General features: G+C 36.5%; 1 protein-coding gene across 3 annotated transcripts in view; it reads right to left on the bottom strand.

Annotated features, from left to right (window-relative positions):
- palm2akap2 (PALM2 and AKAP2 fusion) overlaps positions 1 to 15,969 on the bottom strand; it is a 134,646-nt gene that overhangs the window by 37,203 nt on the left and 81,474 nt on the right. For all 3 annotated transcript variants that reach the window (XM_028462366.1, XM_028462367.1, XM_028462368.1), the window contains one exon: positions 11,896 to 11,978. In XM_028462366.1, the coding sequence (XP_028318167.1) occupies positions 11,896 to 11,978 (83 nt within the window). The remainder of the gene's footprint in view (positions 1 to 11,895; positions 11,979 to 15,969) is intronic.

Genomic DNA, 15,969 nt, shown 5'->3' with positions numbered 1-15,969 from the left:
AAACAGTATCGGCATCTGCCCTAAAAAATCCCTATCGGTCAATCCCTAATGTTAAGTATGTCTGGCACCATTTGGTGATGTTTTAGAGTGTGTAATGATATTTGATTGGGGAAGGACGATGAAATAGAAACAAAATGGACTGTACTTTCAGCTATTCAGAAAACTGTTGTTAACCCACGTGTCATCTCACTGTGTATTTCATGTATTTTGTTGAAGTATTTCCCCTTCTGTGTTCATTGTGTACATGTTTGTTGTGCAGGCAGGTGGCTACTTTGTACAGTGCTTTGTGTGGCTCCTGTTGCAAAGCACAATAGCTGTTGGATGCTGTGGACAATGAGGTGGTGCGGAGGTAGTGTAATGGTGGCCATCACACGGCTGAGTCGCATTGTGTGCTCACATTTCCTGCATCCCTTCTGTTCTCTTCCTCCCTGGAACTCAAATACCAACAGGGCAGGCACAATGCTTTTTCTTAGCAGGAATGTGGAGGGAAAATGTATTACTGTAACCTTGATGGCTGATTGATATTGATGTTTTTTTATCCCATATATTTATTTATTCGTTTTAACGAAGATGAAATAATTTGTTTGCAATGATGGGGCCAGTGTTAATTGATAACAATTAATAATTACAATTGAGATGTAATTGTAATTGAAAAAGGTTTTTGATGTTTTAATCATAACTGAATTGAGGTTGAGTTCAGGTAATTGATTTTGTAATTGTAATTGGTATGGAAATTCTATAAAAAACTGTGAATTACAATTTAATCAAACAAAAATCTGGGGAACCATGTTACAGTTCTATGGCTTACACATACGTAGTTAACATTAGGAGTGTGACAATATCTCGATACGGCGATATATATATATCACAATATTTTTTTGCATGAGTGATTATCAATATGCTCATGCTAAGTATCGATTTTAAAAATAAGAGTAATATTTTTTTTTTTTTAGATTGAAGATTTATTTATATTTATTATTTTCAAAAAGCCAAGGCTACAGCTTTGCATCGCATATCATGAGGTACCCAGAGGTTCCCACCCCTAGTTAACATTATTAAAATATGTTTCATATCAAGTTTACCTGTTAGTTTTTTGAGAATCATTTTACCAGACACAAAATAGGCTCAGACGCCCACACCAAAATTATTAATACCAATATTTTCATGGATTAGGAAGCCTAACAAGGTAACCAAGAGATGATAGATAATATTTTTTAGTGTATTTTACAGCTGATTTAAGACATGGTTCAAAACTGACCCGTTATCATAAGAGATGCTAACAGAAAGCTAACACAAGAGGAAGGTTACGTTTTATGAGGTTATTTATTTCAGACTCAATCATTGTAATAATTGAACTTTAATAACTGATGAAGTAATTTTAATTGACTTTCAGGGGAAAAACAATGATTTTAATTGTAATTGGAAAAAATGCTGGTCAACGTAATCGTAATTAAGTTGTAATTCAATAGGGATATAATTGAAGATGTAATTGTAATTAGAAATTGTAATTGACTCCAACCCTGGATGGGGCTATAACAAATATTACTGTTGACCTTAAATAGAGCCCATTACCTTCTGTAGCAAGGGCAAAAATGTCATCATGAATTCCAAAAAATCATAAACAATTTAATAGTTATATGATTCTGATGTTCAAAGGGAACGTCACTCTGAAATCACGTGAGATTACATAGCATGAGATTTAGTGGGGTGTTTGTTTGCTATATACGCCTGACATTCAGCCACTGGTTTCACAAACAAATGCCATGTGGTTTCCATCATCATCATCATGAGCCATTTAGAAATAGCTTCAAAGAGTTACACACATTAACACTAAACCCTTCTACTTTTACTCAAGCCAACACAATGCATGTCAAATACAGGGGAAATATTGTTCATGCTTGATCTAACGTCTGGCCCAACAGGCGTTCACATGACAACATTTTCCATGAGAAACCATAAAAGAGCCTTTCCTTTTTCATACTGTTAGCTAATATTGTTCCAATAAATGCACAAACAAAGAGATTATATTGTCCCGTTTTTTGTGGCAAAATTAGCAACAGAAACACTTTCATTTCACTGTAATGTTTGAGATTCAGAGAAGAGGTATTGCTCTGTTTCCTGGAAGGCAGCCAGAGGAGACTCATCTCCTGATGCCAGTGAGAGGCCATCAGCCAGTTAATGTCAATAACACTGAAAACAGACTTCCTCTCCAGTCCCCCCCCCCCCCCCCCCCCCCCCCCCCCCCCTTATATTCACAGCTCCAAATAGCGGTACCCTTTATCATCAAACCTGGACCACCTCATTCTGTCTGTGTGTGCGTGTGTACGTGTGCGTGGTTCCTGGAAGTGGGAGAGGTTTTGAGAAGGACGACATCGTTGATGACTTCATTGTTCCTGTCGCTCACAATTGCAGAGGGCAGAAGGGGGTGGGGATGGAAAATGTCCTTTCTACAGATAAATACGAGCACACACTCACAAATGAATAAAGACTTCACTAGGGCCCTTTAAATTTTTTTTTTTTTCTTCCAAAATTCTGTTTTCCACGTAATTTTTTTTTTTTTTAAGAAATGTTTTATCATTTTTTTCTGAAAATTCTGATTTTCAACTCCTGTGAGGAAACAAACCAGTCATTAAAAAAGAAAACCACAATTAAATAAACAAATCAAAAATAAAAATTGAATTAAAAAAAAACTGTATAAGCTACAATTAAAACTTAGATAAATGGCCTTATAAAATCTTTTTTTTCTTTTTTTTCAAATTCCGTTCCCAATTTCTGTTTTCCACATTTAAAAAAAAAAAAAAAAATATTAGTTTTCAACTCCTGTGAGGAAACAAAATAAAAAATAAAAAATATTGAAAAACCATAATTAAACAAAAATGTATGCCAAAATAAAAATGTAGTTTAAAACTCTGTGTAAGCTACAATTTAAAGGTAGATATAAGTTGTACTGACATGGATTATTCTGTCTGCACTTTTTTTTTACTTAAGTTATACAAAGTTGAATAAGGGCAGCATCAATTTCACCCAATTTCCCCTTAGGGATCAATGGTTTACTGAATCTGAGCAGGTTTATTGATTAAGTTTTGATCAACTTCATTTAAATTAACCTCATTTAAATAATTAGACAAAAATAAATAGACACAAGGATGCATCAGTTATTTCACCACTAGGGGCCAGAATATTTGACAATGTTAGAAGTTATCAAGTTATCATTAACCTACAATGTTTAAGACTCTATAATCCGTGTGATTCTGTTAACGTGGAAATTATAGGGCCCTATTTCACCAACACTGCCAGGTGCTGACGTTATTACGTGGCACGTCCCGACTGTCATTGAGTGGTGGCTGTAATTGTTTTACCTTGAGCACAGCATGTGTTTACAGTTTAGTTTTTAATGTCACAAAAAAATCCATCCATTCCATCCATTTCCTGACCCACTTGCTCTGCTGGGGCAAGCTTTCTTTCTCCAGCTTTCTTTGGGCGCTATAGGTTATATGATAGAAAAAAACCTAAAAACAACTGTCTTCTAGTCAACATCAGTCGACTGCTGAAGTATTTGACTTCTCTTTTGAGTCATACCTCACAAACTCATCTGGTTTGTAATACAATTTGAAAAATGTAAAAAATGTATCTTTGGAAATTTGAGAATCGAGTCATCATCGTCAGTAATAATAAAATCGCTATTAATCAATACCTCTAATTTATACACAGCGTAAATGCAACCCAAAAAAATCACGAGCTGAAACCATGCAAGATTTGACATCCAGACGTTTGCTACACTTGCTAAAGCTAACATTGATTACACCAACAGTTTTACAGTGAAATATATGGTATAAATGTGTGATATTGTCCCAAAACATGTTGGTGAGGGTTTAGTCCATGTTATTGATATTTCCCTTTCAAAAGGTGAATTTTATCATATTGCGTCTAAAGCCCTGTTTATACGAGAATGCTCACGGGTGAAAACAACAAAATATTTTCCCAGATTTCCGTATCGTTTCGATGGTGCCGGGGTTTTCATGAGGTAAAAACGCAAGAATCCCAGACCACCTTCCAAAGTAGGAAACCTGGTGACGCTCCACTGTCTCATCACCGTGTAAACAGTTTAAATGGCAAACTGCGGTTCTCGTCGCAAACAGATGACATCACAAGCACGCGCCAGTGGAGGTTAACAAAATGCCAAAATGACTACCAAGCTCCAACTAGCCTTAGCTGCAGTAAATGCTGTACAAGAGTCGTGTCAGCAAGTGTCACGACTCCTATTAGAGGGGGGAGAAGAACAGAGGAAAACACTCCTTCACATCCACAACATTTTTGATGGACCGGAGAAGCAGCGCAGGGAGAAGAAGAAAGGTTCTACGTTGCCACTAGGGATGGGCGATATGGACTCAAACAATTATCCCGATAATTTCTGGTATTTATCACGATAAATAAAAAACTATAAATAAATAAAACAATTCCCAACTTAAAGTGTAAAAAGGTTCATTACAAACACAAATACATCTGAATACATCAACAATAGACACATTAAAAAAGGCTACAATAACTGCTGACTCAAATAGTTCATGAGCTCATATTTTATGGAATATATCAGTGCATGTGGATCACTCTATTAGTGTTATTGTATGTTATTCATTTATTTCCTCACTTAAAATGAAATTATTTTATAAAAAAAAGCACATGAAAAGCAAAAATATCTCCAGTGTTTTTACTGCTGATGAATCTTGTTTCATTTATGTTTATGTTATGAGTTACATAAAGTTATGGTTGATAAATTTCCTATAATTAAACCAGATCAAGCTGATGATTTAATCATTCAGTATATTTTAGTGTAATAATCTGTTACATTAGTCTAATGGGACCAGCTTTGTCCTGTGAACGCATGAAATATAATTAAAAGATATTACGTTTCACAAGTTGGGACGAATGAATAGTGACATTAATATTTATGCTAACATTTATTTCACACAATGTGTGACATGTTAGTTTTTATCCTTCCATACAAATGTTAAATCTTACTATAAACAAATCGGTGGCTCTCTGTCTATTCCATATATGGAGTGGTTAGCATTAGCTTTTAGCCCAGTCTGTGTGTTAGCTTAGCATAGTTAGCTTTATTTGAGTTTCCAGTTCATCATTGCTGCGGGTTCATATCTGTCCCCTTGTTTGTGGAACTTTGGGTAGATCTGACGGAGGAACTTGGACTGGTTCACTTTGTTGGATGGTTATCTGGTCTAACCAAGTAGCGGTCCATGATGTATCGCAGCATGGCAGCTTCAGGTGGCCTGACGAGCACCGCCGTCTGTGTGTGTGAGAGCAGTGGTGGTGCACACCTTACATACGCGGTCCCCAGGCCCTGCGGGCGGCCGCGGTGGCTTCGCTGCTGTGAACAGCGCGCCACTCCAGAGAATAATAAGTTCACAACAAACAGGGGTAGTTTTGGTCTGTGGAACAAGGTTTTTAGGGACATTCTTGGCTAAACTGTGGGACAAACGGCCCGTGGCCCTCGCTAATTTCCGACATGGGAATTTATGGTTTATATCTTGGGATGACAAATTCTTAACGGTGAGAATATTTTTGACGATAAATCATAAACGATAAAATATCACACATTCCTAGTTGCCACCCAGCCACCCGGCGTGCACATTACATGGATAAATAATGGAGTTTCACACACTTTAGCGTTGTCGTGCACATGGAATTCCACCCCAACACGCTCGTGTAAACATGGAATTAAAAGTGGAAACAACACGCCACTTTCGCGTTTTGGCCTAATTCTAATTTCTTCTGTTTCTCTGACCACCTGTTAGAGAAGACAAATTACTGGTAAATGGGTGATATTTGCCCTAAACATGCATGTGAGGCTATATTCAGTGACATCTTGTAATTTCTGCTTTAAAAAATTATAATGAAAAATTATTTTAGAAAATATTTCCATTTCCAGGAGTAAATTCCATCATTTTTGTCCATTTTCTGTAATCTTGGCAAATCTGAGTCACTATAGTTATTAGTGATTCTTCTCAATTGTAAGAAGGTAATACTGTATGTGTTGCCTTGTTAGTAACATAACTGTCAAATAGTGTGAACCAAAGACAGTTTGCCAACCTATCCCAGGGCTTTGCTAAATGGGTCAACAAAAGGACCTAAATTAAAATGAGCATGATGGTATTAATAAGCTCTTTGGAAAGTTCTTGACTGGCACTTTTACTGTGTAATCTCATTATTCTCACAGTATAACAGTAATATGAAGAGGAGGGATCATTACCAAGTCAATTGTCAGCACATATCCTAACAGGAACCCAAAGATCTTTCAATACACTGGTAAAACACCTACTCTACTAATGGTTCATCATTGTGAGGAAGCCAGATGAAGAAGAAGCAGGGCCTGGGTGGATGGATGCATGTCCACAATATTCTATCTGAGGGGCTCCATTGCTACTCTGTGTCACGACGTCTTTCTAAAATGACATGAAATCAAAGTGAGCACTTGTACATCCTTGGCTCAGTCAGACGGCTGTGTTTGCTTGTCTTAGAAGCACTGCTGTGCAAACTGAACAGTAAACAAATAAAAGCTCAGCTGGGAGAAAAACTCCCAAGTTCAGTAACTCCACGTGAAGTCGCCATTGTTTCTTTGGTCACTGGTTTGGTTTTACTCAGAAATGTTCTAAAACTTTGGTTACAACTAGTCTGACCATGACAATTGAAACTAATCATGGGTGCTTTTTCTTTTGGCCTCAATTTTAGGAAAATGAAACAACAGCAAGATAAAAAGTTCCATAAGAAACAGCAAGAAAACTTGTTCTGCTGAATATTTATGCAAAGTCTATTTGACACTTTGAGGAAAATAAAGACAGTGTTTGTAGGGACTCAGATTTTCTGTGATCATGGAAAATGTGGAATTCATGTTATTTAAAGAAAAAAAAATCCTTTATTGAAAATCAGGCCTCTGTCATTTTATGTGTTTTTGTTGCATTTGGTGTATTTTGTACTTCTGTGCAGTGTTATTTTGACAGCAAATTTTGATTGAATTTTAGATTTTACAACTTAGTTTTAGTCAAAGTTTAGTCATTAGGACTATTTCAGTTATAGTCCAGTTTGAATCAACTAAATATAAAGCATAAGAGCGTGTGCATTTTTAAAGATTCTATTAGCGTTTATCGCCCTGATTTGGGACGTATTAATGTTTGTAAACACAGAGAGATTGGATGTGATCAATGCGTAAGACCACATGAAATTAGTCATATTTTAATTATTTTCACCTTAAAATATATGCTGTCGACGAAAACTATGACGTAAAACTTTAGTCAACAAAACTAACACTGGTTCTGGGCTTATTTGAAAATACTTTCAAATGTGATGTGTGTAGTAAAGGTTCTTATTCAGTTTTTTTTAGCTACATAGGTTTAGGTAGTTGAAGTTAGAGTTCTCTGCGTTTGTTCTTTCAGTAAGTTTAAAAAAAAAAAAAACAAAGATATATAGAATGACAGAAAAATATACAAAAAAAACAACAAAAGCACATGTAACGTACAACACCAAGGGCCGCATGTGGCACCCGGGCCGCCAGTTGCCCATGTCTGTTATACAGTTGTTAATGCGATTTACCATTTAAATAATTAACTGGAAATGTAATAATATAGGTTATGCATGGATTATAATTATGTCAGAATGACAAAGCATCAATGCTTTCATTCTTTTTCCCAGCCCTGGATTGTCTATGCTGGGAATTAAAACTTACACCAAAATATTCATGATTATTAATCGTTTTAAAAAACAACATGACAACACTTTAAATGGAGGAAGTAAAACCAACATAACTCACTCTTTCTCTCTCTTTATGTGTGCCATGACATTCAGCTATGGATGATGGAAAGCAGGTTAAGGTCATTCCTGTGTAGGTTATAGTGATGCAGGGGAGGGGGAGGGGCCAAAGGAAACACACACACACACACACACACAGACCATGGCTGGTCTACTGACCTCCTTTGGGTGCTGTATCCTGTGTTCTATGTGTAAAGGCTAATTAGAATGATTGCTCAGTGTGTTAATGTTAACCATGAAGTGATGACACACACACACACACACACACACACACACACACACACACACACACACACACACACACACACACACACACGTTTACCAAAGCTAAGGTTACACTTTCCCTGTTCTAAGCTCACTCTAACACAAACACTCCAGTTTAAACACAGTCATGTCTTACTGGGATGACTCATTAAGTTTGTATTAGTCAGCTAACATGTGGAGTGTGTGCTAAAGCTGATTGAGACAAGCTAATTAACGGATAACAAGGGGTTAGTTTTTAGCGTGACCGACCTGCAGTGCGCTGATTCTTCTTCTTCTCGGTCCTACTTTCCGTTGCTGTGTCTGAGCGTAGAAGAAGAAGAAGAAGCAGCAGCTCTTCATGTGATGATTTGCTGCAGCAGTGAAAACACACTGAGGAGCTCCGGGGTTTCTCTTTTGGGTTTTTTTTTTTTTTTTTTTTTTTTTACCGCCAGCTTTTCTAACCAACTCTCTCTCTTTCTCTCTTTCTCTCCGCCTCCCGCGCGCTCCCCACAGTGGCACGCGCTCTGAATAATGCAAAGCGCGCGAGGTCGCGAGCACAAAGAGAGCGAGCGCAGATCGGGTTACCGCAGTGCTGCTTTTCATTCATTCATTCATTCATTCATTCATTGAAACAATCTGAGTCCAAATGTGCTCAGATGGCGTTTTCACCAGAACAAAGAGTAGAAGTCACCAGACAGACAGAAAAGAATAGATGCTGTATATAAAGCATCACAGCAAGTATAACAACACCAAGCACTACTTTAATATTACAGGTGGAGCCAGGGACGGTAATATACCATCCATCCATCCACCTGTCCATCCATCCATCTATTCATCAAACTGTTCATCCATCCCTTTCACCCACCTGTCTTCTGACCCATCTATTCATACACCTGTTCATCCATCCATCCATCCATCCATCCATCCATCCATCTATCCACCTGTTTATCCATTCATACAGCAGTTCAGTTCATCCATCCACATGCCCATTCTTCCATTCATCAACTCATCTCTCCACCCACCCATCCATCCATCCATTTATCAACCTGTTCATCCATCCAGTAGCTGTTATATATGAGCCACATCCATCCCATCAACTAATTTTTAGCAGCCTTCAAAGTAAATGCAAAAAATTACAGAAAAATGAAACAAAAATACACAGTGACAAAAGGACAACACAGTATGATAGAAAAAAACAAACAATGACTCCAAAAACACAGGAATCCTTTGTTGTTTCCTGTGTCAATGCTTAGTTTGGTCATTATTCTAAATGCTGACATGATTGTAAATAATGTGGCTCAGATCAGACCATCACCGTATATTTGTGGCCCCGCAGTGATAAAAGGTTCCTGTGACGTCTCTGAACTAAAGGTCATAATTACCAAAGAGTCTCTGCTTCTAAGGCTCCCAATTCCAGAAAGTAAGTGACTCTCTACATCACATTGTGTTCACTTCAAGCCCAGACCATTAAGCTCATATCCCATAATAGCACAAACCAATCTGTTCTATTATTTTTGCAATAACCCTTGCCAACAACATCGACTTTATGTGTCTGTGCTAGAAAAACCAAGCTGAGGCGGGTGATGCATTATTACAGGTGTTGTACACACTTGTTAACCTCAAATATTACAAAGTTGATTCTGTCTAAAAAGTGAGAAATGATAAAAGATGATCTTAATCTTGTTTAATTTCAGTCAAAGTTAAATTAAAACCTTGAACTTTAGCCAAATAATTTGCTTAGCTCTCAAGTGCAGACCAGGGGTTTTTAATGGATGGGTCCATACTTAAATGCACTTTATATTGTTCAATGCCAGCCCTAAGCAATTTAGAACCCTAGGCAAGAATTCAGGTGGTGCCCATGTGCATCAGAGTAAATTCCACCGCTATATTTAGTTATCCTCACACGAGAACCTGAATATCTGTGTTTTACCTTTGCTATTATTCTGCAAAGAACAAGGACTCAATCAAAACAATTACCTAAATAATAAAACATTAAAAAGTGACAGAAAATTAATGATGTATACAAAATGAATAAGTCACGACATGAAATGAGATATTATAGAAACCAGTTATGACAAAAAAAAAGTATTTTTGCAGGAAATAGCTAACACAATGACTGTGTTAGAAATGTCATACTAACGTACTCCTCATACTGACGTCAAAATGAGTAGGTCGTGTGTTCACATTAGATAGTATGAAAAGGTTGAGTCCCCGAGAAATAGCTGGATGTATATATATCGGGACATTTCCCAAGTATGCATGGTGGGCACACTAGTCATACTCAACTGCCCCATGATGCGTTGCGAGCGGAACGTAAAATTTTCCTGGGACCTATTTCAAGCTAAAAGTCAAACATCCTCTTTTCAAAACGAAAACATCTCTTCCTGTCTTCCACCATTAGTTTTTAACGCTTTTGTAAATAGAGCTCTTGTTGTGAAGTTAACTGGAAGTTTGTCAGTAGCACAATGGAGGGTCTGCGAAACTTTCCGAAATGTTGGAATTAAATGTGTATACGTGAGTTTCATGGGTCAAATGAGCACATGTTGATATCTTACTTGGTCATTTTCTCACTTAAAATGTTTTCAGAACTTTCAAAGGTGGCGAATCAACGGAGATATTTAGCCTCAGTGTTCTTCAGGTTTTTAATGATGTAGGTTTGAAATGCATCTTGGGAAACTTCGAGGTATACTTCAGTGGGAACGCTCATCATCCTAACCATACCTATACCATAGTATATAGTGGACAGTATATGCTCATTGAGTTTGTAGTACATAGTATGGGGTGTGCCATTTCAAACAGTCATTTCCATTTTTTCAAACAGAGACCTCTCGTGGTGTATTTTGGTTGGGGTCATGGCAAAAAAGCAAAATGGCCGCCCAAAAAACAGGTACGGGTTATAATTTTTCAAAGGCTTTACAATGTAGTGTAGATAAACTAATGTTGCTAGTTTTTTATATTAACAAATAGTACCAACTGCTTAGTGTGAGAATACTGTAACTTTTTTTCTTCCTCCATGGATTTGCCAACACTGCATTTGCCACGGGCCAGCCCTGATATTGCGGCTAAGTCGTAGTTTCCTTGCTGTAGTGCAGCAAACACATGAATAAAAAAATGCTCTCCCATCACAGTGACAGTCTTGTTCTCCTGTGACTTTCTCATGTCACTCAATATTCTATTGAGAAAGTTGCTAGACATTCTGTCACCGGTTTCCTGGGGGAAATAGCACGTACAGTAAATGCAAATTGTCTCAAAACATGTACTGTATGTGTGTCATATTGGGCCTTGATTTAAAAAAAACCAAAAACGCTACGGATTGCTTTTGTTTCAGGACTAAAATTTCACATTTTCAGTCTTTTTTTTGTGATCACGGAAAATTGGAGGCCCTGCTTTTACTGGTTTTAAGATGAGGAAACAGTTTTAATAGGATTAAGATCAGAAACCAAGCATTTTACATTATTACTGCTCATATAAATGTGTATAATGTGCTTCTACAATGACCCATTTTTTCATAATAAAACCCATAAATCATTAAAATAGTTTCCTAAAAGGCAACAAATCCATGAAATAGATTGAGACAACACTTATCTGTATTAAAAAAAATAGCAGATGACTGAGCAACACAATGGGAAAGATGGCTCTCACAAAGATTAAAGAGAGTTAAATCCACTTAAAGGAGTTTGCAGCAAAACAAACTACTGTATCATCATTAGCTATCAACCCTGTCAGATTATCTCCATTCATTGTCATTTCAATCAACCCTAGAAGACATCTAGCTGGCAGACTTTCCCCGTAGTTTGGATTTAAGGACATGTGGCCTCGAAACACATTACTCACCATGGCAGTGTGCGGATGGCTGCTGCAAATGGGTGCTTGATATCTGTTAGTTGTCACGGTAACCTGTGCTGTGTCAAAGCAGTCTGCAACAAAGGAGAAATATTAGTTAGATCACGTTGTTAGTGTCATATCCTTCACATCTCGTACATTTGTGTATAGATCGGTGTTAGCATTGATGATGCACAGAATATACAAAATGTTGAAGGAAATAAAGGATTAAGAAAATTGATTTTGTTTATTTATATATATATATGTGTGTGTGTGTGTGTGTGTGTGTGTGTGAGAAGGATGAAACATCCATATATATGTGTGTGTGTTTGAATCAACTTCCCAAGAAGAAGCTCAGAGGCAACTTTTATCACAGTAGGGCCACAAAAATGTGATTGTATCTGATTTGAGGGTCACATGATCAATATTTATGTCAGCATTTAAAAAAGTGACCAATCTGAGCTGTTGTTTTCTGTATTTTTGCTGTTTTGTATATTTATTTTATATTATTCTGCAACTTTTTTGTTGTAATGCTTATTTTTGTTTTATTGTTTATTGTCGTTGTTTTGTCTGTGTTTGGTGTTTTGTGTAGTTTAGTTGATTTTGTATATTTTTGTGGTTGTTTTGTGTATTTTTCTTTTATTCTTTTATTTTAATCATTTTATGCTTTAACTTAGGGGGCTGCACAAACTTCAAGCAAGGGCCACATGTGGCCCCCAGCCCAGCTGTTACCCATGTCTACCATAGCTCATTAATGAATAATAATGATGACAAATCCTCTGAAGGGTAACAAACATGTTAATAAAGCAATATGAATATTATTTTATAAAACTGGTCATCTTGTGTGATTAATTTTGACTAAGTTTGACAGATCCATGTCTAAATCGTGTGCAAGTAATTAAATATAACCTTTATTGTTATAAATTACTAAAAAGTGTAAGTAGATTTCCATCTTCAGAGTAGATTCTCCTCTGCTTTTTTTTTTTTTTTGGACATTAAACACTACACTTTTTAAAGTGTGTGTTTTCCAACTACGTTATTGTGAATCACAGTCCTACTTTTATTTTGAAGGACTACTACAGTCATACTCTCACCAGTCTTTTCCTTGTATAATTTATCGAGACCTAAAACAACATTGCTACCAATTCTTTCTCATCATGCAGCATATACATCTACATTTTTTGAGTCACTGTGTATTTTGTGGTCTATTTATATATTATTTTGTAATTCTTTGTATTATTGCAGTTTTTTTTTTTGTGTTTCTAGTGTTATATTTTTCTCTGATTTTGTTTTAATTTTTTGTAATTTAGTTTTTTTTTGTATTCTTGGCATCATTTGATGTATTTGTCCCTCAATTTGTTTTTTGGTTATTTTTGTGTGTTTTTTTGGAGTCAGTTTGTGTTTTTTTTATAGTGTATTTTTCATAAAATTTACTTTGCGGGCCGCACAAATGTAAACCAATAGTCACATGTCTGTATTAAGTGTTTTTCTTGCTCTTTCTCTAAATGATTGATTTTTTTCTTTATTGTGATTGAAGTCGACTCTCCTTTGTTTCTCTCTTTTATAAGTAAAGATCAAGGATTTATTTAAAGAAACATGAAGTACTGAATTAAATGTTCTGATATTGTATATGCCACTATTTATGATAACATGTTCATGAGGCTCTTTACAATAGAGAAGCTAATTTATTGTTTATTAGTCATGAATATAACACCCAGCAGACTGTGTGTGTGTGTGTGTGTGTGTGTGTGTGTGTGTGTGTGTGTGTGTGTGTGTGTGTGTGTGTGTGTGTGTGTGTGTGTGTGTGTGTGTGTGTGTGTGTGTGTGTGTGTGTGTGTGTGTGTGTGTGTGTGTGTGTGTGTGTGTGTGTGTGTGTGTGTGTCATGCCTATGTTGAAGCTTGAATCAGAAGTTAATTTTAGTTCAGGGGCCAAATATGGAGCATTTGATCTCAATGCGACTGCAGATTTTAGGTCAGAGAATGAGTCGTTCTAACTTTAATGTGCCTTAGTTTGCACTTCGACATACAAATTACATATAAATATGTAAGGCACCCAAAATGTTAAAGCATTAAGTGACCTTAAACTTACATTTACTCATTTTTTATGGATTTTGTGACCAATTTTTATTTAACTCTTAGAGTTTTGGGGAGCAACAGCAAACCTATAAAAAGCTTTTTTTTTTTTTTTTTTTTTTTTTAATCTTTCTTTCTTCAAACTACTTCATGTGAGAAAATTGGGCTATTTTATAAAATACAATATTATTAAAATTAAGTCTGTGTAGCCTGGCCTCATATACTTGAGTCTTTTTGTTGGCAAAGTTCACCGTTGAACTCCAAATAAACACATTCAATGAAACACACAATATTTGCAGTGCTCACAGTTTACCCATGCTTATATCACATGACGGTAGTCAATTTTAGGCGCAAATTGTTAAAAGAACTAATTTTTTCCAAAATCCTGCAATTTTCCTTGAATTACTTCACACATTTCCCCAAATTGAATGAAAATCGGTCACAAAAGCAATTAAATTTAAAGTCAGGATCCTGCAGTGACTGATATCAGTCACTTATAGAAGTGCAAACTTGGGCACATTATTATCAAATTTCTTGTTTTCCCACCTAAAATCTGCGGCCCTTCAGAGACCAAGCTGCTCCGTATTTGGCCCCTTGAATCTATTACGGAAACACGACTTACATGGGAACACAAAGCATTCTGGATCTTTTTGCTAATTCAGTGCTAAATAAAAAAAATAAAAATAAAAAAAAGTCCAGCATTGTTTAGCTAATATCATTAAAGAAAGAAATTCAGAGTTTACTTCTTCTTCTTTTTTTAAGCCTGTGACAGAATAACATCCATGTAAAATAAATGTTTGTGTGCATGGAGATGAATGAAAACCACTTGGTGTCTTTGACTGCATCACATCCATGGTGCGTGCTTGTTAGTGGAGGAGCTGTGTGCATTAGGAGAAGCTGGTGATGTCCTAGTGAGCAGCCAAATAAAGGAGTGCAGGTTAGAGACAGATGGAAAGAACAACAAGCAGGAGACAGCGAGGGGGTACTGGAGAAACTCAGCTTTATTGACCAAAGAGAGAGAGAGAGAGAGAGAGAGGAGTAAACAAGAGAAAATGGCTCCTTTTTTGCACTTACATTCCAAACAACCAGGAAGGGGCAGGCGGACAGGAAAACCAGAGCCCCCTACAGGGCCAGAGGAGTAGTGCAGGTGTGGCAGTGACGCTAGTAAAACTGCACACTATCAACTCTCTGCCACATTAATACACACACACACACACACACGCACACACACCGAGTGCGTTCTCAAAGTGTCCTCAGATACATTCTTGGGACTGATCATGTTTTCCATTTCCCAGTGTCTATAACATCTGTGGTTTACTGTGTTGTGTGTGTAGACGAAGGAGAAAAACAACTCGTCGCTCCTTTGTTTAGACCATGGCTCTTTGACTATAGCACATTATTTTCAGTGTTTTAGGTCAGGGGTTCTCAACCTTAGGGCCAGGACCCCATTTGGAGTTGCGAGACACTGGGAAGGGGTCGCCAGAAGAAACTAAGAATATATATATATATATATATTTGAACAATTTAAGCCTTTTTTTGCTTCTTCTTTTTTTGTTTTTTGTTTACCTTTTTTTCTGCCGCTAAGCCAAACTTGCCATATTTTTGCTCCTTTTATTGCATTTTTGCTAAATTACTCCCATTCTGTAACATCAAATTTCAATGCCTTTTCTGAACATTTTCTCAACTTTTAAGACTTTTTCAACACTTATAAAGCACGTTTTCCACCGAATATAGCATACGTTGACCCATTAATATTGCTTTTAACCTCTTCACCATATTTTATATTTCATGCTTATTTTTGCCAATTTAACCTCATTCACGATTTCTCATGCCCATTATTTGCCAGTTTAAACTAATTGTTCCTACTTTTTGACACTGTGAACTCTTTTTACAACTTTTTCTGTCTGTTTTTGGCCACTTTAATTTGCAACTTTCAACCAATTTCTATGGTTTTTGAAAATCCTATTTTACAACCTTTTCCATGATTTTTTTTAAATTTTATTTCTTTGTCAC

This window comes from Gouania willdenowi, chromosome 12, assembly GCF_900634775.1.
Source record: "Gouania willdenowi chromosome 12, fGouWil2.1, whole genome shotgun sequence".
Taxonomy (NCBI): Eukaryota; Metazoa; Chordata; class Actinopteri; order Blenniiformes; family Gobiesocidae; genus Gouania; species Gouania willdenowi.
Note: the sequence above shows the minus strand (reverse complement) of the source record. Positions and strands in the feature narration are given on the sequence as shown.